At 35.8% G+C, this 27,037-nt stretch overlaps 1 protein-coding gene across 5 annotated transcripts in view; it reads right to left on the bottom strand.

The window, feature by feature from the left end:
- Window positions 1-27,037, bottom strand: part of ANKRD12 (ankyrin repeat domain 12) — a 122,497-nt gene that overhangs the window by 42,086 nt on the left and 53,374 nt on the right. For 4 of the 5 annotated variants that reach the window (XM_025886868.2, XM_025886869.2, XM_073898528.1 and 1 more), the window contains 4 exons: window positions 25,156-25,302; window positions 21,345-21,545; window positions 18,272-18,414; window positions 6,720-6,867 (listed from right to left, as the gene is read on the bottom strand). In XM_025886868.2, the coding sequence (XP_025742653.1) occupies window positions 6,720-6,867; window positions 18,272-18,414; window positions 21,345-21,545; window positions 25,156-25,302 (639 nt within the window). Of the gene's footprint in view, window positions 1-6,719; window positions 6,868-18,271; window positions 18,415-21,344; window positions 21,546-25,155; window positions 25,303-27,037 lie in introns of those variants that run through there. The other variant, XM_025886871.2, reaches the window with a different exon arrangement.

The following is a 27,037-nucleotide window of genomic DNA, read 5'->3' as shown; positions in this document are numbered from 1 at the left end:
CAGAGGGAGAAGCGGACTCCCTGCTGAGCAGGGAGCCTGATGCGGGACTCCATCCTGGGACTCCAGGATCATGACCTGAGCCGAAGGCAGTCGCTCAACCAACTGAGCCACCCAGGTGCCCCAAAGAGCATACGTATTTTAAAAATCATTTTTATCATGGTAAATTTTGAACTTACACAAAAGTAGACTATGTTATACTAAACCATCATGTCAGGTACCCATTAACTCAGCTCCAATAGCCATCAATGCTTGACCAATCCATACCTCTATTCATCCTATCCCTGTATCATTTTGAAGCACATCCCATTCAATCTTTCATTTCATCTAGAAATGTTTCAGGATCTATCTCTAAAAGATAAGGGCTCTTGTATTTTGTTAGCTGTTGTTAGACTGTTTTTCAAAAAAACTGACAATTCATATACCTCCCCTTTGATCCCTTCTATTAGGTAACCACTTTTATAAGTTGTTGGTTTATTTTTTCCAGTATTTTTTTAAAATGTAAGAAAATATACATATTGATGCATCTTCTAAATGCTTAAATGTCTGCTATTATTTTTCCTTTACCCTGTCATGTGAATAATACCTTGGTCAGGTACAGAATTTTTACGGTGGTTCTTTTCTCTCAAGATCCTATCTTCCACTTTTACAAGTTAGAAGTCCAACGCCATCAACCAGGTGTCCACCACTCTGCATATCAACTGCAGCCACTGCAAGCAGCCCATGAGCAGCCATGGCTGGGTCTGTGACTGGTGCCACTGCTGCGCCAGCATGTGCGCCGTGTGCCACCACATGGTCAAGGGTCTGTTCGTGTGGTGCCAGGGCTGCGGCCATGGTGGCCACCTGCAGCACATCATGAAATGGCTGGAGGGCAGCTGCCAATGCCCCGCGGGCTGCGGCCACCTGTGCGAGTACTCCTGACCCGCCCAAGCTGGGCTCGACGCAGGAGGGGCTGGGCGTGACAAGCCAATAAAGGAAGCTGGAGCCGCAAAAAAAAAAAAAAAAGTCCAATGCCAATGTGACAGTATTTCCTTGTAGATAACTTGTTACATTCAGAATGAAGGAAACTGACCAATATATGTCTGGGTGTGTGTGTGTGCATTTTCATTAAACCATCCGGAACTCACTGACCTTTATCATTGATGGACTCAGTATCTTCAGCTCAGGAAAATTTTCTTCTTTTTGTTTAATTGCGGACTATCCTTCACCTGTTTCTTTTTTCCCGTTTAAATTCCCATAAATATTATTCACATGTTAGATCTCTTAGGTCTCCTAGATCTATTCCCTAAAGTCTATTATCTTTTCTTTCAGGATTCTTCTCCTTTGTATTTTTGCTGTGTTGTGAGGATTTATTTTACTTGATTTTCCAGTCTAATAATTTAAGTCCCAACAATGATCACTCCTCACTGCAGTTCTGCTTGCATAATTGTGATTTTTATTAGCTGTACCTACATTTCCTTCAGTGTTCACTTTTATCGTTCAAGTTATCTGTTTCCTCTAGTAGTTTTATATAGTTTTATTTTTTCTGCTGGTTCAGAATGATCTTTCTCTTGAATTTGTAGGCAACTCTGAAGGCCTGCCTTTCTTTGTTAGCACACTATAACCCAATGTTGGAATGGTCAAAGCAGCAGCTTTCCTCTGAGTAGTGGAAGGTAAAGTGGCCTTCACCCCGGGACTGCCAGTTAGCAGCTAAAGTACCAGGAGGAAGGCTCTCTGGTGTTTGATTATAGGTCTTCTCAAACTTTCCTAATCTCAGTAATGGATGAACTCAGCCTACAGGTTCAGCTGTTCCCTGGATTTGTGGAGTCCTGGCGTAATCCCTAAGGGCCAGTAACCCCTCCCCACCAATTCAACAAATATTTACCAAGCAGTGTATGAACCACTTACGGAGTTTATAGCTACTGGATGGGGAAGAGATGAAAATAGATACTAAAAGGAATGTTGCCACCTTTACAATTTTGCCTATAGTTTTAGTTTCATTCATTAACATTACCACTGCACCAAATACTGCTATCAACCCTTTAACCAACATTATATTTTTCTCTCATTTACAATGTCCTACCCCCATCTCCTCTTCCTATAATCAGCCCCACTTTTGGATAGGTGATAGTTAAGTAACAGCGCCGATCATTTCCTAAGTGAAATAAAGGCACTACACTACTGGTGGTCCCTCTCAAAAAAACTTAAAACATATCAGGCTTTTCCTAACATATCATCCTAAGAATTTCTTATTATTAAAAAAACCTAATATCCTGGATCTTCTATGTGTCATTTATTGTGACTGAGTTTTGCACAAAACTCCCCCACAAAAGTATAAAAATCACCTATTAAATACATGCTTAATTTTTTAGTCTTTACTCCTTTTAAACATTTTAACTTTTTCCTATGGGTTATCCTTTTTCATTTGCATACAATCTGTTGAAGAACCGGAGCTGTTTGGGTTTTCCACAGTCTAGATTTTGCTGGATACAGTTCAGTATATCCCTCTAACCTTGGTATATCCTGCACGTTGCAGCTGGATCCTGAGGACTGAGAACTGGTATTCTTTCATAGGGAGCATGCAGTATTTTCTTTTAATTTAACGTTAGCAATTATTGATCCTCAATGCTTAGATATATTAACTAACTGGGGGTTGCAAAACAGTTAATCTTTTTTCCTCATTCTTTTGGCTGGATTAATCTTAAAAGAAGATACTTCTCACCTATAATGAGGTTACCCAATGATAAAGTTCAAAGGCAAAATAAATCATTTTTTTCCAGTTCTGCCTAATTTTTAACAAATTCGTTCTCTGATTATGCTGAATTAATTAAAAAATTTATCACTGTAGAATCATGGATTTAAACATAAATGATGGGTTTTAAATATTTGTAATTAATACCCTTATTGAAACTCAAACTATCCCATCTCTGGCCAGTGGGAACTACTCCAAGTTGTCTCCTAAGGCTTTCTGACAAGGCTTTGACAGTTTCCTTGGAATCTGTAATGACAAGATGTTTCAAGCTTATCTATTTCCTGTCCCAGACATAGAATCATCCATTTTTTCCAAGAAGCCATGGTTTTCTTTTAGTAGTAAATATTTCAAGATTATAATCTGGGCATTAAGAATGATTATTGCTTACTGTCTTAATGTCATTACTTTTATATCTTTTCAATGGACAAAGCAAGGAAATTTTATGTATTAATATCTATTTTGAATTTCATTTGGAATTAATTTCAAAATCACAAAAAGCTAGAAAGAATACTATATATATATCCTTTTCCCAGATTTGCCTATTATTGTTATACTCTCTTGCTTTATAATTTGCATTCTCTCTACACATGTATGTATATATACATTTTTGAAGGAAAATTACATACATCATGGCTCTTTACCCTTATATACTTCAGTGAATATTTCCTAGTAAGTATTTCCTAATACATAAGGATATTCTTTGTCACCACAGCATAATTTTCAACTTCGTAAATTTACATTGATACAACACTAATCTGTCCATTTTCCTTGTTAAATGATCTAATAATGTCCTCTATAGTCACCTCCCCCCTCTAGTATAGGATACAGCCAAGGAACAGGTATTGCCTTTAATAATTATCTCTTTACATAGTCTGGAACATTTCTATCACTTTATGACATTGACATTTCTTAATCTTTCATGGCATTGGCTTTTAAAAAGGAAAAAAACCAAAACATTCTTCATGGTTATGCATTCACAGCCAGAATGTTACAGGAGTAATGTTATATCCTTCTCATACTACCACATCTAAAGGCTCATGATGTGCATCTGTCCCTCCTTTCATGATGTTAATTTTATTTATTTATTATTTTTAAAGATTTTATTTATTCATTTGAGAGAGAGAGAGAGAGAGAGCGAGAGCATGAGCAGGAAGAGAGGCAGAGGGAGAGGGAGAAGTAGGCTCCTCGCTGAGCCAGGAGCCCGATGTGGGGCTCGATCCCAGGACCCTGGGACAATGATCTGAGCCAAAGGCAGGTGCTTAACCATCTGAGCCACCCAGGTGCCCCTGATGATGTTAATTTTAATCACACAGTTCAGGTAGTGCTAAATTTCTCTTCCCTATCATCACTGTTTTCCCGGCCCCCCTCCTTGCTTGTAAACGTGAAGAGGCCATGTAAATATCCTGCTCTTTATAAAAAAAAAAAAAAAAAAATCCCCTCTAGATTATCAGCCATTAGTGATTCTTGCCTAATCATTTTTACCATAAAGGGTGTATCAGGTAGAGGTGGGAACTTACTAGGAGAGGGCTTAAGGAAATTTCTGAAGTGACGGAGACAGTCTGTATCTTGATAAGACTGGATTATACAGGTCTACACATTTCTCAAAACTCAGAATGTTTCATTAAAGAAATAATTGTTAATTTCACAAGTGTAAATAATAATTTATAAATTATTAAATAAGAATACACAAACATTGAACTCTGGTTAACGAAATACATGCTGAAGTATTTAGAAATGTTTGCAACTTATTTTGAAAGGCATCAAAAAAAAAAGATGGATTTGGGTAGATGGGTTAGGTCTGTGATAATGTAATAAAGGAAATACAGTAAAAAAGTTAATAACTAAAAAATGTAGTTGGTGGGTACAGGGTGTTCACTCTGTAATTCTTTGAACTTTGTTTTATGTTTGAACATTTTCATAATAGAATACTGGGATTCTAACTTCTGCACAGCAAAGGAAATTATCAACAAAATGAAAAGGCAACCTAGTAAATATTTGGAAATTACAGCTCATAAAAATATCTAAAACATGTAGAGAACTCATACAACTCAAAAGCAAACAATCCAATTAATAAATGGGCAGAGGATATGAACAGACATTTTTCCAAAGAAGACATACCTATGGCCAACGGTATATAAAAAGATGCTCAACATCACTAATTATCAGGGAAATGCAAACCACAATGAGATATTCCCTCACACCTGTGAGAATGGCTATTATCAAAAAGACAAGAAAATAAGTGTTAGCAAAGACGTGGAAAAAATGTACAGAAAACAGAACCCTCCTGTAGTGTTGGTGGGAATGTAAATTAGTGCGACCACTATGGAAAACAGTATAGAAGTTCCTCAAAAAATCAAAAATGGAATCACCATAAGATCCAAAAATTCCACTTCTGGATATTTAACTGAAGAACAAAAATACTAACTCAAAAAGATATAGCACCCCCATGTTCACTACAGCATTATTTACAATAGCCAAGATATGGAAGCAACTTAAGTATCCATCTATGGATGAATGGCTAAAGATATGGTATATACATTTAATATTACTCAGCCATAAAAAAGAATGAAACCTTGCCATCTGCAATAACATGGATGAACCCTGAGGTCATTATACTAAGTGAAATAAGTCAGAGAAAGACAAATACCATTATGATCTCACTTATATGTGGAATCTAAAATCAAAACAAAACAAAAAACCAAGCTCACTGATACAGAGAACAGATTATTGGTTGCCAGAAGTGGATGCTGGCCAAAATGGGTCAAAAGGTACAAACTTTCAGTAAAAAAATAAGTCATGGTGATGTAATATACAGCATGGTGACTACAGTTAATAATACTGTACTACATATCTGAAAGTTGCTAAGAGAGTAGATCTTAAAATTCCTTATCACAAGAAAAAAAAAGAAAAAATACTGTAACTATATAGGATGATGGACCTTAACTAGCTTTACTGTAGTGATCATTTTGCCATGTATACAAACATCAAATCAAGTGGTACACCTGAAATTAATATAATGTTATATGTCAATTATACCTCAGAAAAAAAAGTAAAAGGTAGATCTTTCTGCCTCAAAACTATATCATAGGTATTGTTTTATTGCCTTCTGGCAATGGCTTGATTAAATGAGTATGGTTTGATTTTTATTTCCTTGTATATAAGAAGTAGTATTACCTAATTTCTTGTAGAAAGTCTTTAAAATTTTGTGAGAATATGGTCAGTTATGATTTTTTTTTTTAAAGTGGGATCCACACCCAGTGTGGAGCCCAATGTGGAGCTTGAACTCACAACCCTGAGATCAAGTCCTGAGCCGAGATCAAGAATCAGATGCTCAACTGACTGAGCCATCCAGGCACCTGGCCAGTTATGATTCTGAATCAATTCTTTTTCATTGATTTTTGCCTGAAAATATGAACCTTCCGATCTGCACACAAAAGACTTTCCTCAATGAAGGAAATTTTGTTACATTTTTAATGGTTTATGTTTAAAAGAAAAAGGAGTATGCCAAGAGTTATCTGAAATATTCTTTTAGATCTTTCCTTTTTAAAACTGTGTTTGTAAAACTGCGCCCTTATGTTGCAAAAGTGACCAGAGTTCAACCACCAAAATCAAAGAAATAAAAATGCAAAGATGATTCATTAATGCCAGGAAAAACAGGAAGGGTTTGGCTCTCTAATTTATAAAAGAATGAAAAAAGTCAGAGTAGCAGTGCTAATAGCTGTTAATGGGGAAAGGTTCTGCAGTAGACTTGAATGTGATAGCAGTTTGCAGCGGGGGGGGGGGGCAGGTCATGAAAACAGGGCAATGACATTATGTTTTCACTTACACAGTGGACATGTAGCAAATACCTAGGTTACTAAATTCATCATTCTTAATAGCTGGCTAGCATTACTCTAAGGAACTCAAAACATTTTATATATCATAAAGCAGAATCAGAATGTTCTACTAAATACCATGTCAAACAGTTGAATGTAGAATATGTGAAACGAACCTGTGTAACTTTCATCATCATCAGATAAAGGCACCTCTCTTTTTAGCAGCAATTCCAACTCCTCTGTCTCTGCTACATCCACTGGACGCTCCCCGTGCTTATTAGCTTGAAACGGATTACCACCATGACGAAGTAACAGTTTCACTATCTGCAATATTAAAAAGTAGAAGATTTAGTCTCTTCAGAGATTGTATCATTTCAACCATTCTCTTGATAATGCAATATCCCTCTGCCTCATCTACTCTGCCTCCCTTCCTCAGTGTCTATTCTAAATCATGATTGCTCTCTTCAAGTTCCATTTTCATTGCCATCCACCCTCCATCTGATGATCTTTACTACAAAAACATTTCCTCTTTAAAATTTAAGGTGGGTTCTTTGAGCATTAAATCTCTTCATTTTTCTTCCTGTTCCATCATATGTTCACCAAATATTTACTGAGGACCTAATTAATAAGCACTATTCCAAGTTTTACAGATAAATCAATGGACAAGAGTAACAAGCTTCTTGGCCTCTTATAATGTGTATTCTAGAGGGAATCTCAAAAGAAGTATTACCGTTCTCTGTAAGGCTAATATCACTACCAATGTTCTTAATCTTATTTCCCATCTTCTGGGAATATAAACTATCAGGAACTGAATGAATTTATTCAAAACTAATGAATCAAACTTTAAGGCCATCACTTTCATGGTTCCCTTATAGTGTCCTGGATCTAATTTTGTATTCATTACTTTGACTTTTTTCTTAAGCCCTTGCCTCCCCTATCACATAAAGTAAGCTTTGGGTTCCACGAAACTGGGATGTGCCTGGTTAGTCATCATTTCGTTTCTTTTGTTTGTTGTTTTTATCCTCTTCCTTCTATGTTTTTAAACCTCTTTCTGATTGGCTCCCTTCTAGAAGCCAGTCTTTCCAGCTCATGGCTCTTTCATCTAAAAATAAAAAGGCAATAAAGAAATGAAACAGATAAAACAAGACACCTGTATTCCCCTCCTCTAGCTAAATCGGTCTTCTTTCCTTTTCAGTCAAGCTTATGAAAAGATATTCACCCTTGCAGCCTTGACTTTATTGGCTCTTCATTCTACCTACAATTATGCTAACATCAGTCCTATGAAACGGGTCTACTAAGATCTGTAAAGATCTAAGCCAATGATTGTTTTCCCTAGGGCTCTGCCCTTGATTCACTTCTCATGCTTTAGTCTACATCATCTGTTTGGAGCTCTCACCCACTCTGTTTGAATGTGATTGACAATTATGCAATCCATTCATTTATCTTCATTCTCCTGCTTGCTCTTTCTCAGCCTTCTTTCTTGAACTCCAAACACAAACATCCTGGATATAGCTAGATGAGTGTATTTGCATTTCAATGCAACAGCTGAAACCCATAGGTTCCAAACACAGTTCATTAAACTTGCACCTTATCTTTTATCCATTTCTATTCTCAGTGACTGGCACCAAAATATACCCAGTCACTGAAGCCAGAAAGCTGAGAGTCATCACTGACTTGTTTTTCACTCATCCCCTATGTCAAATAGGTGGCCAAGTATTATTAATTCTGCTTCCTCACTGTCTCTTGTTTTCACCTTCTATTTCCACTGACATTAATGTGTTTTGTCATATGTAAATCTATACCATAATTAACACATTTCTTTCCTTATTCTAGACCATAAACTTCATAAGTGATCAAGTATTTAGTCCCAACACCAATTCTATGGTGTTTTCTGGTATTTAGGAAATAAATCATGTCTTTTTTAAAGAACAATATTAAACAAAATATTGAAAATTAGGAATTCCTAATAAATGAAAAAATATTTAATAATAAGACTATATTGAATAATGGAACATTTTTTTCTAGACTATGAAAGAGTAAACTATCAATACAGAAAATCTGAAATGTAAGAATGTATAAAGAAAATAAATTACTCACGACCCCAACTGTTAATATTTTATCTCCCTTTTTGTTCACTAATTTTTTTCAAATTACACATGCTTGTGATTTTAAAAGATCAACTAGCTTTTCAAGGCCACTGGTGAAGAACAAGTATCTCCAAAACCTATCTCCAATATACTTAAATAACAGATTTGAGCTTGTTGCTTCCGTATTTTTGTTTTAGGCATTGCCTCTTGTCCCACAATGGAACATGTGGATTCAGACATCTTTCACCAACTCTCATCCCCTCTCCTTCCATACACATACACTTCCCTTCCTCCTAGCTTTCTAATATAGTTATGTATTTCTTTCGATTAGGACTAATAAAAATGTTGAATCAAGTAGTGCACTATGACTAAATTTCCATTCTTACACCACTTTATTTTCCCCATGGAGTTAAATGCCTTGATGTTTCATTTGCTCAGTCTTCTACATAATTATCTTTAATTCATCCCCCATTCTGCTTTAAGTACAGATCTCTTTGATTTAATACACTATCACTTTTTTTTGTTGTTAGAGACTCCTTTCTCCAAACCTTCTAATGTGCTCTCAAGTGGACTGGATACCCTCTAGATTTGCTTTCCAGCTGTTACTTCCTTTCAATCCTATCATCCCAGAAATACCCTTCCCTCAATTTTGTGTGTTGGATTCTTTAAATCCTACCTTCTTTTCTGATTTACTCCCTCATTTTGCTGAATCACCAACTCCAGAAAATTCCTAAGATTTTTTACATGTCAGGAAATATCTTTATTCTATCTTCACTTGATTAATACTTAGTCTAGATAAAAGACAATTTTCCCTCCAATTTTGAAGGCATCACTCCATTATCTTCTAGCTTCTAGTGCTATTAATGGAAAGTCTGATGCCACTCTGATTTTTTTATTTTATATAACGATTTGCTTTTTCTCTCTGTAAACTTCAGGACATTCTTTGCCCCTACTGTTCTGAAATTCCAGGATAAATCTTTTTTTTTTCTTTTTAAAGATTTATTTATCTGAGACAGAGAGAGAGCATGTGAGCAGGGGAAAGGACAGAGGGAGAGGGGAAGCAGACTTCCTGCTGAGTGGTGTGCCCAACACAGGGCTCAATCCCAGGACCCTGAGATCATCACCTGAGAGGAAACCAAGAGTCGGACACTCAACTGACTGAGCCACCCAGGCGCCCCCCCGCCCCCGGATAAATACAACTTGATCTTGGTCTTTTTACAACCATGTGCTGAGCATTCAACTGCCCTTTCAATCTGAAGACCCATGTTCCTTCAATTCTAGGAAAATTTCTAGTTTTATTTGTTAATCTCCTAAGTTTTCACTGTTCTGTCTTCAAAGAACTCTTACTACGATACTAGATCTCCTAAAGTAATAATCTTTTTTCTCATTTCCGCTCCTTCACCTTTATCTTTTTGCTTCCTGGTTTCTGGGAGACTTCCTCAACACAAATGACCCTTGAACAATGCAGGCGTTAGGACACTACCCCTGTATAGTTGAAAATCCATGTACAACTTTTGACTCCCCAAGAGCTTAATTACTAATAGTCTACTACTGACTGGAAGCCTTAGCAAATACATCAACAGTCAGTTAACATATATTTTGCATGTTATTATGTATCATATGCTATATTCTTACAATAAAGTAAGCTAGAGGAAAGAAAATGTTAAGAAAATGGCAAGAAAGAAAATACAGTACTGTACTGCATTTATCGAAAAAAATCCGTATGTAAGTGGCCCCATGCAGTTGAAATCTGTGTTGTTCAAGGGTCAACTATAATCCATTTTTCATTTTTGCTACCATATTATTAATTTCCAAGAAGTGTTTTCCTTCATTGACTGTTCCTTCCTTAATGCATTTAGGTCTCATTTCATAGCTACAATAAACTCTTACCTCTTTGGGGAAATTGATGGGATTTTGGGGAAGTTCCTCATGGCATTATCCTGTCCTCCAAGTTCCTACTTTTCTATTTGCTTGTTTTGGTCTTTGTCATCTTATATTAGAGGCTTTTTTCAAATGCAGGTGGATCACTGGCTGTCCACATATAAGAGTAAGGCAATGAAAGTTTTGTTGGCATGGTTAGGACTTGCTGAGAGATGGACTTCATGCCAGTGAGATATGACAGGTCCATTTCATCAGAATCCCCTCTTGGCTAGTTCAGTTGCCTGTGGAGAAATCTTCCAATTTACACCTAAAACTGTAAGCCTTACCGTCAGCATTCCGGTTGCTGAAAGGAAGCTGGGGTCTTAAAATTCAGTATGTTTCACTTAATTAACTTACACTTAAATCCTTACTCTCACCTATTCTTGTGGTATGTCAGTCCAGAATATACGGTTCATATTTGCCAATAAATCAACCCCCATTCTTCTGCCAGGGTCAGAGAGGTGCAGTCATCTGGCTACGTAAGGTGAGGAAGGGGACAGAAGGGTCAAAAAGACTTTGATCCATTTCTCGTTTTCAGTTCTAGCTTAACAGGCACTTCCAGAAGTACCAATAGAAGGTGGTACACACTTCCAGGTACCATCAATTCCTGAGCTTTACTCTTTCTGGGATTCTGTGTTGGAATGGCTCTGGTTTCAACTTTGCTTTTCTAAATCAGGAGTTGGCAAATTTGGTGTATAGACCAAATCTGGCCTGCTGATGAAGAATAGCTTTTATATTCTTTTAAAAAACCTTAGGGGCACCTGAGTGGTTCAGTTGGTTAAGCTTCCGACTCTTGATTTTGGCTCAGGTCATGATATCAGGGTTGTGAGATCGAGCCCCACATCTGGCTCCGCACAGAGGATGGAGCTTGCGTAAGATTCTCTTTCTCTCCCTCTCTCTCTGCTACTTTAGAAAGGATTCATAAAGGAGAATTAGTTCAGAGGAAGAGAGAGGAAGAAAAGAGGGAGGACAAAGGAAGGGATAGGAGGTGGCATGTGGACAGCAAAATCTAAAATATTTACTATCTGGCCCTCTACAGGAAAATTTTGCCAACCCTGTTCTAGATCAGTAACCACTCATTCTTCTAGTTTCCATCTCCAAAATATTGGTTTTCTTGTTTCTTCTGTTTTTGTCCTTTTGTACCTGTCATTTAATGAGTCTCCTCTGACTGTCATTTTAGGAGTTTGAGAAGTTACAGAAATAAAAACTTTTAGTTATTGTAAATAATACTGTAGGGTACATCTTTGTGAGTTGAAATTTTTACATTTTTAGGCTTATTTCCTTAAGCTAGAGCCTAGGATATGAAAATAGAATGCAGGATCTTGATATTGCTCAAAACTTTCAACACCCAGCAGGAAATAATCAGCAAATATTTATTACATGTCTATAATGAGTCAGGGACAGCTGGTTAATTCAAACATGTTACTAAAACCTCAACCTAGATAATCCTTTACAGATTATCCTCATATGCAAATAATTATTTATTCTAAAAAGGATTTATAAAGTAAACTAAAGTTGTTTAAAACACAAGAGAGAACAAATTTTAAACAGGTAAAAACAATGAAATTAGAGATAGGTAACTAAAATAGAACTAGAAATAAAGCATTACAAAAATATGTCATTAAGTACTATATACACTTGCAAATGGTAAGCTAAAGATTAGGCTCTTAGTAAGCTGTTAGTCCTTACTCTAAATAGTTAGAAAAGGACACAAAACTGTTATCTCTCTGCCTCTCCCACCTTAGAAATGTTTTATGGATGGTTGAAGTTGTCGTACTACTGAGTGAAAGAAATCCAATTCTTAGAGATTCCTAATAAATGGTACAGATATATACACATGAGAGTCTGGTGGCTCTCATTTTCCTCCTCCTCCTCAGGCATAAGTAAAAGAACAAGGACAAAATAGCTCTCAATAGCTCTGAATTGTGACTCCTACTATCCTAGGCATGTTGGTAGGAGGAAAAAGCAAAGGTCTCTTAAAAGTAGCATACCAGTCTCCCTCTGTGAGGAAATAGTGTTTGAGTCTCTGTGTATAGGAGCTCAAAGGTCAGCCTCTGGAAATATTTGCAGCTCTGCGCACATTTAGAAACTTGTATTCACAGAAACGTGTCCAACAAGGCATAATTCTTTAACATTATATTTAGAAATTAGGAAATGTTTATTACTTTAAAGACAAAAAATTCATCTCTGATAAACTATCAATAATAATGCTTTTAAAAAGAAGAGCAAAGTACAGTAAAATATCACAGCTGGTGTGCCTGGGTAGCTCCAACCGTTAAAGGTCCAACTCTTGGTTTTGGCTCAGGTCATGATCTTGAGATCAAGCCCTGCTTTGGGCTCTGTGCTCAGTATGCAGTCTGCCTGAGATCCTCTCCCTCTCTGCCCCTCCATCCCCCACACGTGCATGCTCTCTCAAAAAAAAAAAAAAAAAAAAAAAATCACAGCCAGAAAAGTCACTTTCTGATAAATGCAGTGGAAAAGGAAATGTACCCTATATATTGTCAGGCCTTATAAATTAAGTCTTTGGTATTCTGCTTATCTTTGGTCACTTATGTATTCATCCATCCACCTACACATGCACCATGGCAAATTTATTATGATGTGTTAATATTAAGTCTTCTGTGACAAGAAGTTCCAGGGATCACTAACACAAATCAATACAAAAAAAGCCTTGTATGCCATGGTACTCACAGTGCAGTGTAGGAAACATATATCGGTTAAAAAAAAAAAAAGTTGTAAGTGCTATCATACAGGCATATACAAATTGTCAACGGAGCAGAAAAGACTGGTCCAACAGTAAGCAAAAACCAGTTTAGAAGAAGTAACATTTATAGGCTGCATTCTTCTTCAAAATTAGAACTTCGAGAATCATGAAAAATACCTTAGAGAAAAAAGTCAGAAAGAAAAATAGTATTTTCAGTTTCCAAATTTTAGTTTCTAAAATATCTGGGTATATTTGAAAAACAGTAACATGATATAATCTTTTACCTCTGACATTTCTATACCATTTTAGATTTCAAGGTGTGTTTACAAGCACAGTGTCTTTTTTTCCTTCAAAATATCCCCTTTAGATAGGTATTATTTATTACATAAGTTAAAAAAGGGGAAATGGAGATTCAGGGGAGAAAAGTAACTTGTTCAAAATTACATAGTTGGTTAACTGGCCAGACCACAATTGAATTCATATCTACTTTCACTTCAAATTCCATTTTTTCTCAACCAGAGTAAAATTTGGCTTTTTAGATAGGCAGCTTGACACTGAAATTTTTACTGCATGTCAAAAAAGAAAATAAGGCAGAGGATGTTTGCTGCTAAAGAGAGAGAAAAAAAGAGATTTTCCAGCAGAAAGGTATGAGATAATATCAAAATCCAAACTAAGACATTACAAAGCATGTCCTATCTTTCTCACTAGAGAGTGGAGACTGTATTAAATAACAACTCTCCCAGATTACTGAATCATCATTTCATTTTTTGTCTTAAAAAGACACTGAGATTAAGGGGCACCTGGGTGGCACAGTTGTTTAACCTTCCAACTCTTGGTTTCAGCTCAGGTAGTGATCCCAGGGTCCTAAGATCAAGCGTGAGTCAGGCTATGCACTCAGTGCCGAGTCTGCTTGAGATTCTCTCTCCCTTCCCACTTGTGCTCTTTCTCTTACATAAATAAATAAACTTTAAAAAAAAGACATTGAGATTTGTCCCTTCTGGTCCCTTAATTTGGAGTCATACTAATTTGATAAATCTGGGAGTGTCCTGGAAGAGTGGGACTTCTTATGTCAATGCTCCTCCAGGCTCACAGAGAGGCTGAGGGTATTGAAATGTAATAGGCCACACAGTTTTGTTTTTTTTTAAAGATTTTATTTATTTATTTAACAGAGAGAGAGATAGCAAGAGCAGGAACACAAGCAAGTGGAGTGGGAGAGGAAGAAGCAGGCTTCCCGCTGAGCAGGGAGCCTGACGCGGGGCTCAATCCCAGGACCCTGGGACCATGACCCAAGCCAAGGCAGACGCTCAACCGACTGAGCCACCCAGGTGCCCCTAGGCCAGTCTTAACAAGACACACCAGAAGCTTATTTGCTTATTGTGATGATTAAAAGAATCAATCCATATAAAACATTTGGAGCACTTCTTGTCCCACAGTGAAAACACAAATACTGCCATGAGAAGTTAATGTAATGTATTCACAAAATAACACAAAATAAATATCACAGAGGGCAAGTTACTCATATTTAGTTTCATACCCTAGTCATTTTATCATGTGAATACCGAGGATTTTTCTTACTGTAAAAATCTAATTTTCATTTTTGTCACCCAGTTGGTTTTTCGTTATTATTTAACTCTGGGAAATATTCACTAAAACCTATTAAGTCAAAGAAGACAAGTAAATGCAACTACCTGAAAATGCAAAGTTACAAGAACCTCAGATAAATAATTTATGTGACACTCCATTATCAAGTCTTCCTTGATGTAAAAAATTTCAGTAGTTCCAAATCTTTTTCAGACCAATAAGCAATTATATCTTCATTTGTAATGAAATGGTGCCACTTACATGCAGACTGTTCAAATATTCCCCAAAGAAAATGTTATTTATGGCACAGTTTCAAGCAGAGGAAATTGCTGAGTTCATGGAATTCAGAGTACAAGATATTAAACGTGATGGTAGTGAAGACTTAAGTGTTCATCCAGCTTAAAAAGAAATGCTGCATATAATGCCAGACTTGCTAAAAGATACCCAAATCTTCTTCTCCTCTTCTTTTATCACTATTGCTGGTCTATTCAATTGTAAAACAATACATGAGGACATTTTTTTTAAAGGGAATTTCCTGACCCTATACCGGATGAGGCTCACTTGGGATTAGGTCACCATGAAAATAAAAGTTTTACCTGAGTGTCAGGAGTTTGGATTCACAAAGGCCAGTGTCTGACTCTTGCCTAGAGAAACCTGAGAGTGAAGGGTTGACTGGATTTGCTGTTGATAAGCAAGGAAGGAGGGCGGTCATGAAACAGATCTGCATGCTCACTAGTGGTGGGAAATGGTGTGTGTTTCTCTGGACCACACCTGTACTGTGGATTGGAGTGGAGGGGCAGCTGCATATGTGTCAACAGGGCCAGGTAACATTAACAGTGCCGGGTTGAAGCTTCCATCTGAAGTTTATAGTGGATGTTGTGCACTGCTCAAATACCCTCTTCTACACCAAGATACTTATACCTTCAGATGCTGGGAGTATTGCTCACTAACAACTGTTAGCTAAGTTCCTCATGAGAAACTGCCATGGCCAAAGGCGCGGGAGCACTTAAAGGGTATGCCTCCTTGCCGTCAGCAGCCTGCATCCCCCCCATGTGGGGGCACACAGACCTAGCCCTTACCTCAAATCAGAGCATCTCAGAAGTGCATCCGCAGTTCACCTTCTTCCTTTGTTCTATCCTGCTCCTGTCACATCCTTACAGGTGTTGTTCCTGACATCCCCCTTTCCTCCCATCCTCTGCAATCACCAGCAAATTTTGTCTCAGAATCCCAGGGCACCCAACCTATGGTACATGTGAGAGTGGTCCTAGCTGCAGACTCTAAAAACCCTAGAACAGGATTTCTGAACTGGATTACATGTTGGCTGCCATGAGATGGGAATACGGATAGTCCTGGCATATGATGGTCATGTAACTGTTCAAACTTCCAGGCCTTTGAGAGGTCCTGGGGAAGTACTAATTGTAATGACTGCTTCTCTTCTCTTCTCTCTCACAACCAGGAGAATGTACCTTCCCCAACCTTGAAGAAGAGGTTTTTCTCAAAACAAGAGTAAGTTTCTGGGTTTAGATAGCACAGTGGAGAACAGCTTAATGGTATTTTACCTAAGTCAGGAAGACTGAATAAAAGTTTCTCTAAGACAGAATGAGTTTATAGTCTCCCCTCACAGCTGTCAAACAAAAATTCCCCCTATGCTTGGCTTCTAAAGTGCTAGAAAACATTCTTATGTTGTAGAATATTGCTTTCTGGAGAAAGTACTATCTCAAGAGAAGGACCTACAAATACTGACATTTAGGAGACTTCTGACAAAACAGCCATCTTGTCCACCAGACATACTACAGAGAAGCCCACCAGCCAACATGCTCTGGATATTACACATCTTCTCAATCAGGCTTTTTAGAGCTTCAATCAAATATGAATGAGCGCAAGTTAACAAAAGATCTCTATTGTGAGAAATATACCAAATCAGAGCAATAACGTGAAGGATTTGGGGGAAATCTGTGACCATGCAGGAAGTGGAGCAAACCATTTAATTAATATCCTCAGAGAGTTAAGATGGGCACCCAGGAACTGGAAATTTCATGGACAGACTGAGAATCCCGCATGGGATTAATGGTAAAGCAATATTCCAGGATAGCATCCATGCTACAGGATCTAGAGAGCAACTAGTCCCAATTAGATCAGGATACAAGATATCTTATATACAGGGATATGAGAAATCCCACAGGTATTTCTCAAAAACAGTAAGCTGATCAATGTGCTTTACCTTAGAGGCATTTTAGAGTTATGTCAGAGAGAGTAAAGAAGAACAAAAATAGATGCATGGGAAAACTAAACAACAACAAAAAAAGAACAAGAATGTGTTAACCCAGGTAATAAAAAATCCAAAAAAGAAAATACGATTATAGAAAGTACAGTATAGACTAGTACAGACTAGACAGTATAGATTTTGTGAGTCTCTGGGCAGCAATAAAATCCTCTGCAGGAGGTCAATAAATAATAACTAAAAATTAAAAAGCAAGACAGCTTCATCTTGTTAGAAATACAGAAGTAACTACTAGAAGAAACACCTACAATAATTGCTTTTGGCGAAAGATACTGGGAAATGGGGAAGAACGGGAAGGAGCCTGCGGTTATCTTTATAAGCTGAATAGTACTTTTCAACTTTCTAAACTATGTCCAAATATTCTTTGACCAAAGTAAAAACTATGTAAAGAGAAAACCTATTTATTTGAAAACAAAATCCTGCTTTAGAACCACTGCTAACAGTGCCCCAGGTTGATGTGTTCTCATTGCAAGCAGATTACTGCAATGCAATTTAAGCATTAAACACACTTAAAACATGAGCTTCATTACAACAAAGATGGGTTTAGCTTTTTTAAGATGGGTTTAGCTTTGATATCAACATGTCAAACACTGAAAATGCAAATGGATTTAAAACCTACCATGGTTCATAAAATTGTATCAAAACAAATTAAACATGATGTTCAAAGATGCCATTAGTTTGTAAGCATATATAATCACATTTGATTATGTTTTAGTACTATACACGTAAGTCAGCCGAATATATTAAATAAATAATGTCTGCTAAAATTCAGGAATGAAGGTTGTATAGCAAGAGATAATTAAATATTAATAAGTCTAAAAAATATATAGGGAGGGGACTCAGTAAAATTTTTATTTTAAGTAAAATCTGCTTCAACCACTATATCTTGTTATCTGACAGAAGGCCTTGCAATAAAAATTTTGCCAACCTGTTTAATTGTCAAGTTACATAGATTTTATGAAAAGATAATGCTAAATCTGACTATGATAGGAATTAGCAATTAGAAGGCAGAAAAAAGGGAAAATAAAACACAGATGAGCTGACCAGGCATTCAGTGAAATAGGAAATGAGATGGTATGACTAAAAAGTGAAATAAATGACTCTGGGCTGAATTAATATTTTGCAAATGTATATTGATTTTTCTATCATACTTACATCTCTGTGCCCACTGCTAGCAGAATCATGGAGTGGAGTGTCATCATCTAATCCTTGTGTATTAACATCTGCTCCAGCTGCTATAAGTATCTTAGCAACATCATAATATCCAACGTTGCAAGCTTCATGCAATGGTGTCCAGCCTAAGGTTAGAATGTTAATTTAATATATATGTACTAATTCAAAATATGTGCTTTTTATATACATAGCCATGTGAGATATACTGATTCTAATGCACATAGTACAGAAGGAAAATGAACAAGTTAGTGGAAAGAAATACCTAAGAACATCACCAATCCTAGAGACAGTTCATTTATGTTATTTCCACTGGTGCTAAATTATCTTACCAAAATATTAAACATTTAAGCTTATCCAGTCAATATAAACTTGCTGTAATTTTTAATAATCATCTAAACTATGGAAAAAGAACAGAAGGGAATAAAAATATTAATAAGCTTGTTAGGGGATTTCAACAAACAAAAACCCCCATGTTTAAGGGTTTTCATCTTTTCCAGACTTAATACCTACTTTAACTAAAATAAATTTACCATTGCAGTAACTTTGGTGATGAAAAAAGTTACATGTTCATGAAAGAAAAATTAGAAAACAAAAAATACAAAGCAGAAAAGAAGCATCACCCATAATTTCACCACCCAGATGTAATAATTTGAAGACTCTAGTATAAATCCTAACTTCTCTCCCTCTTAGATTTATAATAATTTTTTTTTTAAGGTAGGCTCCATGCCCAGTGTGGAGCCCAACACGGGGCTTGAACTCATGATCCTGAGGATCAAGACCTGGGCTGAGATCAGGAGCTGGACACTCAACTGACCGAGCCACCTAGGCACCACTAGATTTATAATTTTAAAATGAAACTGGGAAAGTTGTTTAACCCTCTTCTACTTACTGCAGTGAAAATAATCTTCCATGTCATTACACTTTTCTACAACACAGTATAACACTGATTGATATACCATATTTATTTAAGCAAGATCCTATTGCTGGGCATTTAGATTATTTCTCATTTTTTTTTAAAGATTTTATTTATTTATTCGAGAGAGAGAGAGAGCGCACAAGCTGGGGGAGTGGTGAGGTGGGGGTGGGGGAGGGAGAAGCAGGCTCCCCACGGAGCAGGGAGCCTGATACAGGGATCGATCCCAGGACCCTGGGATCATGACCTGACCTGTAGGCAGACACTTAACCAACTGAGCCACCCAGGCACTATTTCTAATTTTTAAAATATTAAAAACAATGCTGCAACAAATATCCTTACAACTAAATCTTCATGCATAGCCATGACTAAATATTTAAAGTAAGTCTTTAGAAGTGGAATCGTTAGAGCAAAGTACTTTTTGGTTTCTGATACATAATACCAAGTTTTTTTCTAGAATGGATGTTATGCATTTTAAGTTTCATTCTTTAAAGCAGACCCTGTTCATTGTCCTCTTTTCCACTCCAAATAGAGAAATAAATTCCAGATGTATTCTAATAGGACTCCACGTAATAGCAAAACAAAAACAAAGTTTGGAAATGACAAAATAAGGGATATAATTTTATAATATAGGAAAAGAGAAGGCCTTCTTAAAAAAAAATCGAAGAATCCATGAACAAAAAGATTAACTGACATAACATAAAAAATTAAAACTTTAGTACAATAAACAACAGTGACATGAAAATTCAAACATAGCCACAGTGAAAACCTTTACATATTTGAGAGAATTAAAACCTACATTAAGCAAAGGGCTCTTACATATTAATAATACTGCCGTAAGAAAAATGGGCAAAAGACACCATCTGGCAAGTCACAAATATACACATAAATATATAGTATGCACTAGAAAGAATATTTGCTGTCATTACTGATTAAGAAAATCCAAATAAGGTCTTTTTTTATTTGTCAGATTGTTAATAATTAAATTGATAATATCCAGTTTCAGTGAAGATGTGAGGAAAAGGGATCTTTTATATATTCTTGATGGTAGTGTAAATTGATAAAAGATTTTTGGGGGGCCACTTGATTGTATTTACAAAAATTTTAAATATGTATCCCCTTAACAGTTTCCATTCTGAAATTCTGAAATCCTTCTATAACTATACACTTCTTTCTTTCTTTTTAAAGATTTTATTTATTCATTTGAGAGACAGACAGAGAGCATGAGCAGGGGGAGAGACAGAGGGAGAAGCGAGCAGACTCCCTGCTGAGTTAGGAACCCAATGACGTGGGGCTCGATCCCAGGACCTGAGCCAAAGGCAGACGCTTAATCATCTGAGCCACCCAGGCACCCCTATACACTTATTTCTATAGGAGTGTTCACTAAAGTACTGTCCATGGAATCTATACTACGGAATGGTATGCAGCTGTTGAAATGAAAAAAATAGACCTACCTGTATGTACTGACAGAAATGTCTGTAAGAGATTAAAAAGGCAGGTTGTAGAACTACAGACTGATAATATAAATGGGATGACTTAATTTTTTTAAAAAGCCTATTTACGAATAAATGTTCATTTTACATATATAATAAAAATGCACAGAAAGGATAACCTTCAAATTGTTAATAGTTTCGTGGCAAAAAAAGAAACTATATTGTAGTATGTGAAACTAAAGGGAATCTCTATATTGTTCCCTACATGCTTTTACTGTTTGAATTCTTTACAGTAAGAACGTACTGGTACGGTATTTGAGTAATTAAAATGAAACAACAACATTGTTAAAGTTCTCATGCTCAAGTGAATAAATGTTCTTGAAAGACTATGAATTAACACTTTGAAAACATTATATAACTCTAATTCATCTAGAATAGAACCTAAATTGGATAAAGAATTTTATGGTAATACATCAACTAAAATAGAAGTTTAACATTTAAAAATTTGAGTAGTTCTTGACTTGGAATTTTCAGCAGAGGATCAGGGTTTTATGTACACAGTCTGAAAGAATTTTGTAGTAAAGTACACTTTTAGAACACTTTTGTTACAGCAAGAGGAATACAGGAATACACATTATATTTTAACAAGAAATCTGTCTAGATGATAAATTTGAGTTCCTGAGCATTAGTCTTTAATTACTAATCTTACCTGCAAAATCTTTCACATTCACATTTGCCCCTAAACTTATTAATTCTTTGACTTGTTTCACATCTCCTCGAATAGCTGCCATGTGTAAAGGAGTTTCACCACGTTCATTTCTTTTATTAACTTTATCTTTTTGTCGAGATGAGGAACTGGGAGTTTTCTTCTGGGCTGGTGTTGTTTGTGATGGATGATTTGGTGTGGAATCTGTAAGAAAAAAAAGAAATCAACAAAAGTTCTAAGACTGATATTTTCTATGTTCATTGAAAGGTTTGTAATGTGCAATTTCCTGGAATGGGGGAATATCTTCTCACCCTAACACTCCAAAACTTGGTTTAGATAATATATTAATAATTTAACCAAATATATGGAGTAAGTCTTCCTTTAGGGTTATCAAATATTGCCTGAGAAAATTTAGAAAAAATGTTTTATTCTGTTAATTCATAAAATTGGCTTGAAGTGATAACAAAGTATCAAGCATAGGCCCTAAAAGTGTTTGCTCAATGAATAATTTGATAAACTACAAAACAACAACAACAACGTATTTTTCATGGCATGTTATTCTATTATTCCAACACCTAGATGAAATGACATCGAAGGCTTGAGTTCACATTTTTAACTCAAAGTATTAGAGTTCTATTCTGATATTAAGTGCAAATTGAGGTCATGGATGATTTTAGCATAAAAATGAAGCTTAACATGTATAAGAAACAAGGACAGCCTGGGAAGGCCTTTAATAAAAAGGGGGCTGATAAAAGAGAAAAAAATTGCTTTGATTCTCATTCTTTTTTTTTTCTGATCTCCATACCAAAAACAAAAAAATTAAGTAAGATGATGCCCGAAGTTTTCCCTCTTGTCCCAATTTCAGAACTACTGGAAATAAAACAAAACACATAAGAGGTTTCTCAATCTGTTAAGGATTCCAGACATATGTATAGTGTTAATAATTAATTCTGAAAATTCACAAGTATTTAAAAGAAACAACTATTCTAAGAGAAAAATCTATGGAAAATAAATTTCCAGCATCATAATTTTCTTGCAAACTGACATGATTAGAGCACTAAAGTACTATCATTCTTTCCTCAATAAGAAAAAAGTCTAAAATTTACATTTTGGATTTTAAAGTACATTGCATCAGTAACAGTTTCCTATCTGTACTTCTATAATGTACAACTCCATGAGAGCAAGGGCAGCTGTCTACCTTATTCATTACTGTTTCTCAACTGTTCAGAAGACTTCTTGGCACATGGTGGTACTCACGCAGTATTTGTTAAATAAGTAAATGAATTTTACTATAATCCTTTTTTTTTTTTTTTAAAGATCTTATTTATTTGAGAGAGAGAGAGAGCACGAGCAGGGGAGTAGGGGGAGGGGCAGAGGGAGAAGCAGGCGCCCTGCTGAGTGTGGAGCTTGATGCCAGGACCCTGAGATCATGACTTGAGCTGAAGTCGGATGCTTAACTGACTGAGCCACCCAGGTGCCCCATGAATTTTACTATGATCTTTATAGTCAAATTATTTATTAAGAAAATTAGCTGTTCAACTTCTTAAAAACGAAATGACATACTTTTTATTTCATACAACTTGCAAGGAATTAATTCAGACAAAATTTTATTAGCCATTTCAAAGTAATATTCCCATACATAAGAGTATTGTCCATAATGGCAATCAGGGTAAACATAATATAAACATGGAAAATTAATTATGTAATGGAGAAAATAATGAACCCTAAACTGCAAGTATGTTTATATTCTGGCAACCAACTCTGTATTTCAAAAGCTTTCCTCCCTAGTTCGACATATAATAAAGCTGGCTAAAAATCCTTAAATGAAAAGAATCAACTGCATTATAGTGTGATCTTACTTATATTTTAAAAACACAAACAACACAGGGCGCCTGGCTAGCTCCATTGGTGGATCATGTGACTCTTGATCTCAGGGTTGCTGAGTTCAAGCTCCATGTTGGGGGTAGAGTTTACTTAAAAAACACACACACACATACACACACACACAAACACAAAACAAGAAATACAAACTACAACAAAAGTATATGTTTGCATGTTTATGCCTAGAAAATTTCTAGAAGAAAAAATAGCGATGAGGCAAGATTAACTTTTTGTTTTTTTTTTTTTTTTTAGATTTTATTTATTTATTTAAGAGAGAGAGACAGAGACACAGCGAGAGAGGGAACACAAGCAGTGGGGAGTGGAGAGGGAGAAGCAGGCTCCCCGCGGAGCAGGGAGCCCGATGCGGGGCTCTATCCCAGGACGCTGGGATCGTGACCTGAGCCGAAGGCAGATGCTTAACGACTGAGCAACCCAGGCACCCCTACTTTTTGTCTTTTCATTAATTCTAAGAACGGAGGTTCCTGGTATTAAGAAAATGAGTTTTGAAAGCAGAAGTCTTCTCGGGGCGCCTGGGTGGTTCAGTTGGTAAGGGTCCGACTCTTGATTTGGCTCAGGTCATGATCTCAGGGTCACGAGATCAAGCCCATTGCTGGGCGTGGAGCCTGCTTAAGATTCTCTCTCCCTCTGCCCTGCTCCCTGTCCCCCAACCCAGGCTCACGCATGCTTGCTCTCTCAGAAAAATTAAAAAATTAAAAAAATAAAAGTCTTCTATTAAATCTGACACAAGGTCAACATTTTATAGGAACATTTAAAGTTTTAACAATGTATAACATCTTTAATTTGGCTATAGTCTTTCAGAAATTGGGAGTGGAAAGGTAGGAGAATAACCCCAAACAACATGCTCTTAATTAAAAAAGCAGGAAGACCTAAAATGTGTTTATTAGAAAAGATACCAGGCAGGTCATGATTTTATGGAAACTATAATACAAAGAAACTCTAAGAATTTTACCATGTTGTCATAGTTTTTTTTAAAAAAAAGAGCCAATATGAGAAAACTTCACTAGAGTCAACTGTCCTTTTCAATGCATTTCAACAGGGTCTGTTACATTACCCAAAATCGTATATAAAGATGCCTTGAATTCAGAGCCAATTTTTTTCTCTAGACAAAACTGATTTACTTTATCAATCAGAACTGTACAACTTAAAATTTTTTTGTGTTTTTGCCAGAATGCATTCAATGCCCAATAGTAATTACCATCTCAGCCCAGCTATCTGGATTTTATCTACCTTTTTACAGCTCCTTTATTTAATTAGCGGGTTGGGTGTTTTTGTTCCCTTGTTTTGGTTCTGCTGTAACCCATCTAATTATTTTTGGAGGGCACAGTACAGGAATAACTCCCCCCCAACATACACGTAGTACACCACCTTAATTGGAAGTGTGCAATGAAATACAAGATAAATTTACATAGTATGCTGCAGACATTTTTCCTTTTAAAATAATTTAGATCTCAAACAAAAAAACATGGATTACACTATTGCTTCTAAAAGTACTCATGTGATAAGATTACCACTTTATCAGCAGGGTGCTAGCAAACTTAAAAGTTAACTATAAACCTAGAAGCAGCTTTACAGAAACTGTGGTAAAAGGTTCTTTAGTAAAGTGAAAGCACACAGTGCTACAATGGATTTCCCAAGTCAACTGACCATTTCTAAATTACCCATTTTAGTTGACAAATATTTTCTGAATGTCCGCTAAGTGCAAAGATCCCTGCTTTTGTATAGGTCCTTATCTGGTGGAAGATACACAAATAGACAATTATCACACAAATAAATGTAAAATTACAAACATGTTATAAGAAATTTTTATTAAATCCAAGAAAAATATAAAATTAAAAGTTTAAAGTAGTTAGCTGTTAAGGGTAGAGAGTCTGAGTAAAACTAAGAATACACATGTACTCAAAGATGATGTCACCTGGACTGTTGTCTCTTGCTGTCATCTGCATGAGAAGTGCCATCTGCTTCCGCTCAGAGAGTGGATAACCAAAAAGAATGCTAACTGGTGTGGACTTCTTATTTCCAGCTTCCTTTTTTGTCTTCTTCTTTTCTGGACCTTCTTTCTCTGGAATTATTAGTAAGTATGTAAGAATTTGAAAGAAATATAAGTACTAAAAAGCAAAACATAGGAAAACTTAAAAAAAAAAAAGATGCTATACATGTATATGAGAAACATGTATAATATACAGACCAGCAATATGTTGACAAAAGAGCACTAGACTTTTATTATGTAAGCAGATTTCTTCCTGAATGCTTTGAAAAAAATATATTATTAATTCTACTGTTTTCTGAAAATTAAGAACATTTGGAAATTCATTCCTAGTGAAATTTGTATTTTAATGATTTGTTCTTTTAAAATTTAACTTCTTCAATATTTCAAACATTCCTTAGTATTTTATCTTTGAAACTTCTTTCATTCATTATAATTTTATTCTTAATTATTGCTAAGTCCTTACAGCAATGTTCCTTCAAATTACTTCCCTAATTCCACTGATGATTTGTACAATCTTCTAACAAGATAAGTATTTAAGACAAGTCTCATCACACAAAGTAATTATTGTAAAAAAGCAAAGGATCACTTTATTCCAGACACAGGATAGTTGAACATGGAATGATACTAATCAAAGCTAAAACTGAGCAAATTAAAGATTCTGTGTGTGTGTAGGTAGGTGGGGGGTGTTTAACAGAGATTCTGCAAAGATCTAAAAAATGCCTTAAGAATTTTTCTCAAAGAGATTTGATCCATCAAAAAGCCAGCTCTTAGGTTGAGCTATTTGGGAAATCTTTCGGCAGTACAGCCAGCATTCCCCATCAAGTCCCAGGAATTTCAGATGGAACTGGATTCTGTAAGTCAACAAGATGCAGGTATCTATCTTGTAGGACTTCTCTGGGAGATAATTCAGGTGAGAGCTAATGCAGAGGGTCTCCTTGTTAACTGTCTAGGCATCTATTTCTTGGGAAATCCTACATAAATATCTGAGATTTACTGATCCGGGTTTGAGGGCCCCTGCAAAGACAGGCTACAAAGATAAATAAGTAAATTTTAAAAGTGTAAAACACAGCAAAAATGGAAAAAGGGAAGGCTCAGTAGTCAATATTGCATTTTTTTTAAGGCAGATGGGGCCAGCGAGTAGACTACTCTAGGAGATAATAAGCATTTATGCATCTAGCAAGTTTCAAAAAACTAGTAATAGTTTGATATTATTTAAATATTATTAAATATTATTATTTAAGGCATAAGAACTTAAAGTAGTAATTTTTGCAGTGTACCACTTAATTAGGATACAATGGCTGGCATCCTAATGGCCTAGAAAAATTAAGAGATCAGAATATTTAAATTCTGCTGCCCACAAATCACACTCAAACTTCGATAGCTCCAAAATGTCCACTGTATTGATATTTTACGTAAAACAAAAAAATTAAAGATTTACTTAAGTCAGCCTTTAATAGTTCTAATATATTCTATTTTCAAACTTCTCATTAATGAAATGAGAAATTAATCATTAATGGCCTGATTTAGTATAAATCCAGTTTCAGCAGAGTACTTCACCTAACTTACTAAATTTGTTAATTAAAAGTCCTTAACAGGTTTTTAAGAGGAGCCCATTTTTTTCCTGAAACATTTACTTTCTTCTAATAATGTTATGTATGCTTTATTTCTCTCATATTGAACGAGGAACCATAATTGTTTTAACAATTTTCCATCTAAATAACAAATCCTTAAATATAATGAACGTACTTCTTACTTAAAATTAAAATATTTAAGTGTAAAAATTTTATAGAAAGTAGAATTTTTAAAA

The sequence above is a fragment of the Callorhinus ursinus genome, unplaced genomic scaffold, assembly GCF_003265705.2.
Source record: "Callorhinus ursinus isolate GAN/ISIS: 27379988/994484 unplaced genomic scaffold, GSC_fseal_2.0 scaffold11, whole genome shotgun sequence".
Classification (NCBI taxonomy): Eukaryota; Metazoa; Chordata; class Mammalia; order Carnivora; family Otariidae; genus Callorhinus; species Callorhinus ursinus.
The sequence above is the reverse complement of the archived record's forward strand: the minus strand, read 5'-3'. Positions and strand labels throughout refer to the sequence as shown.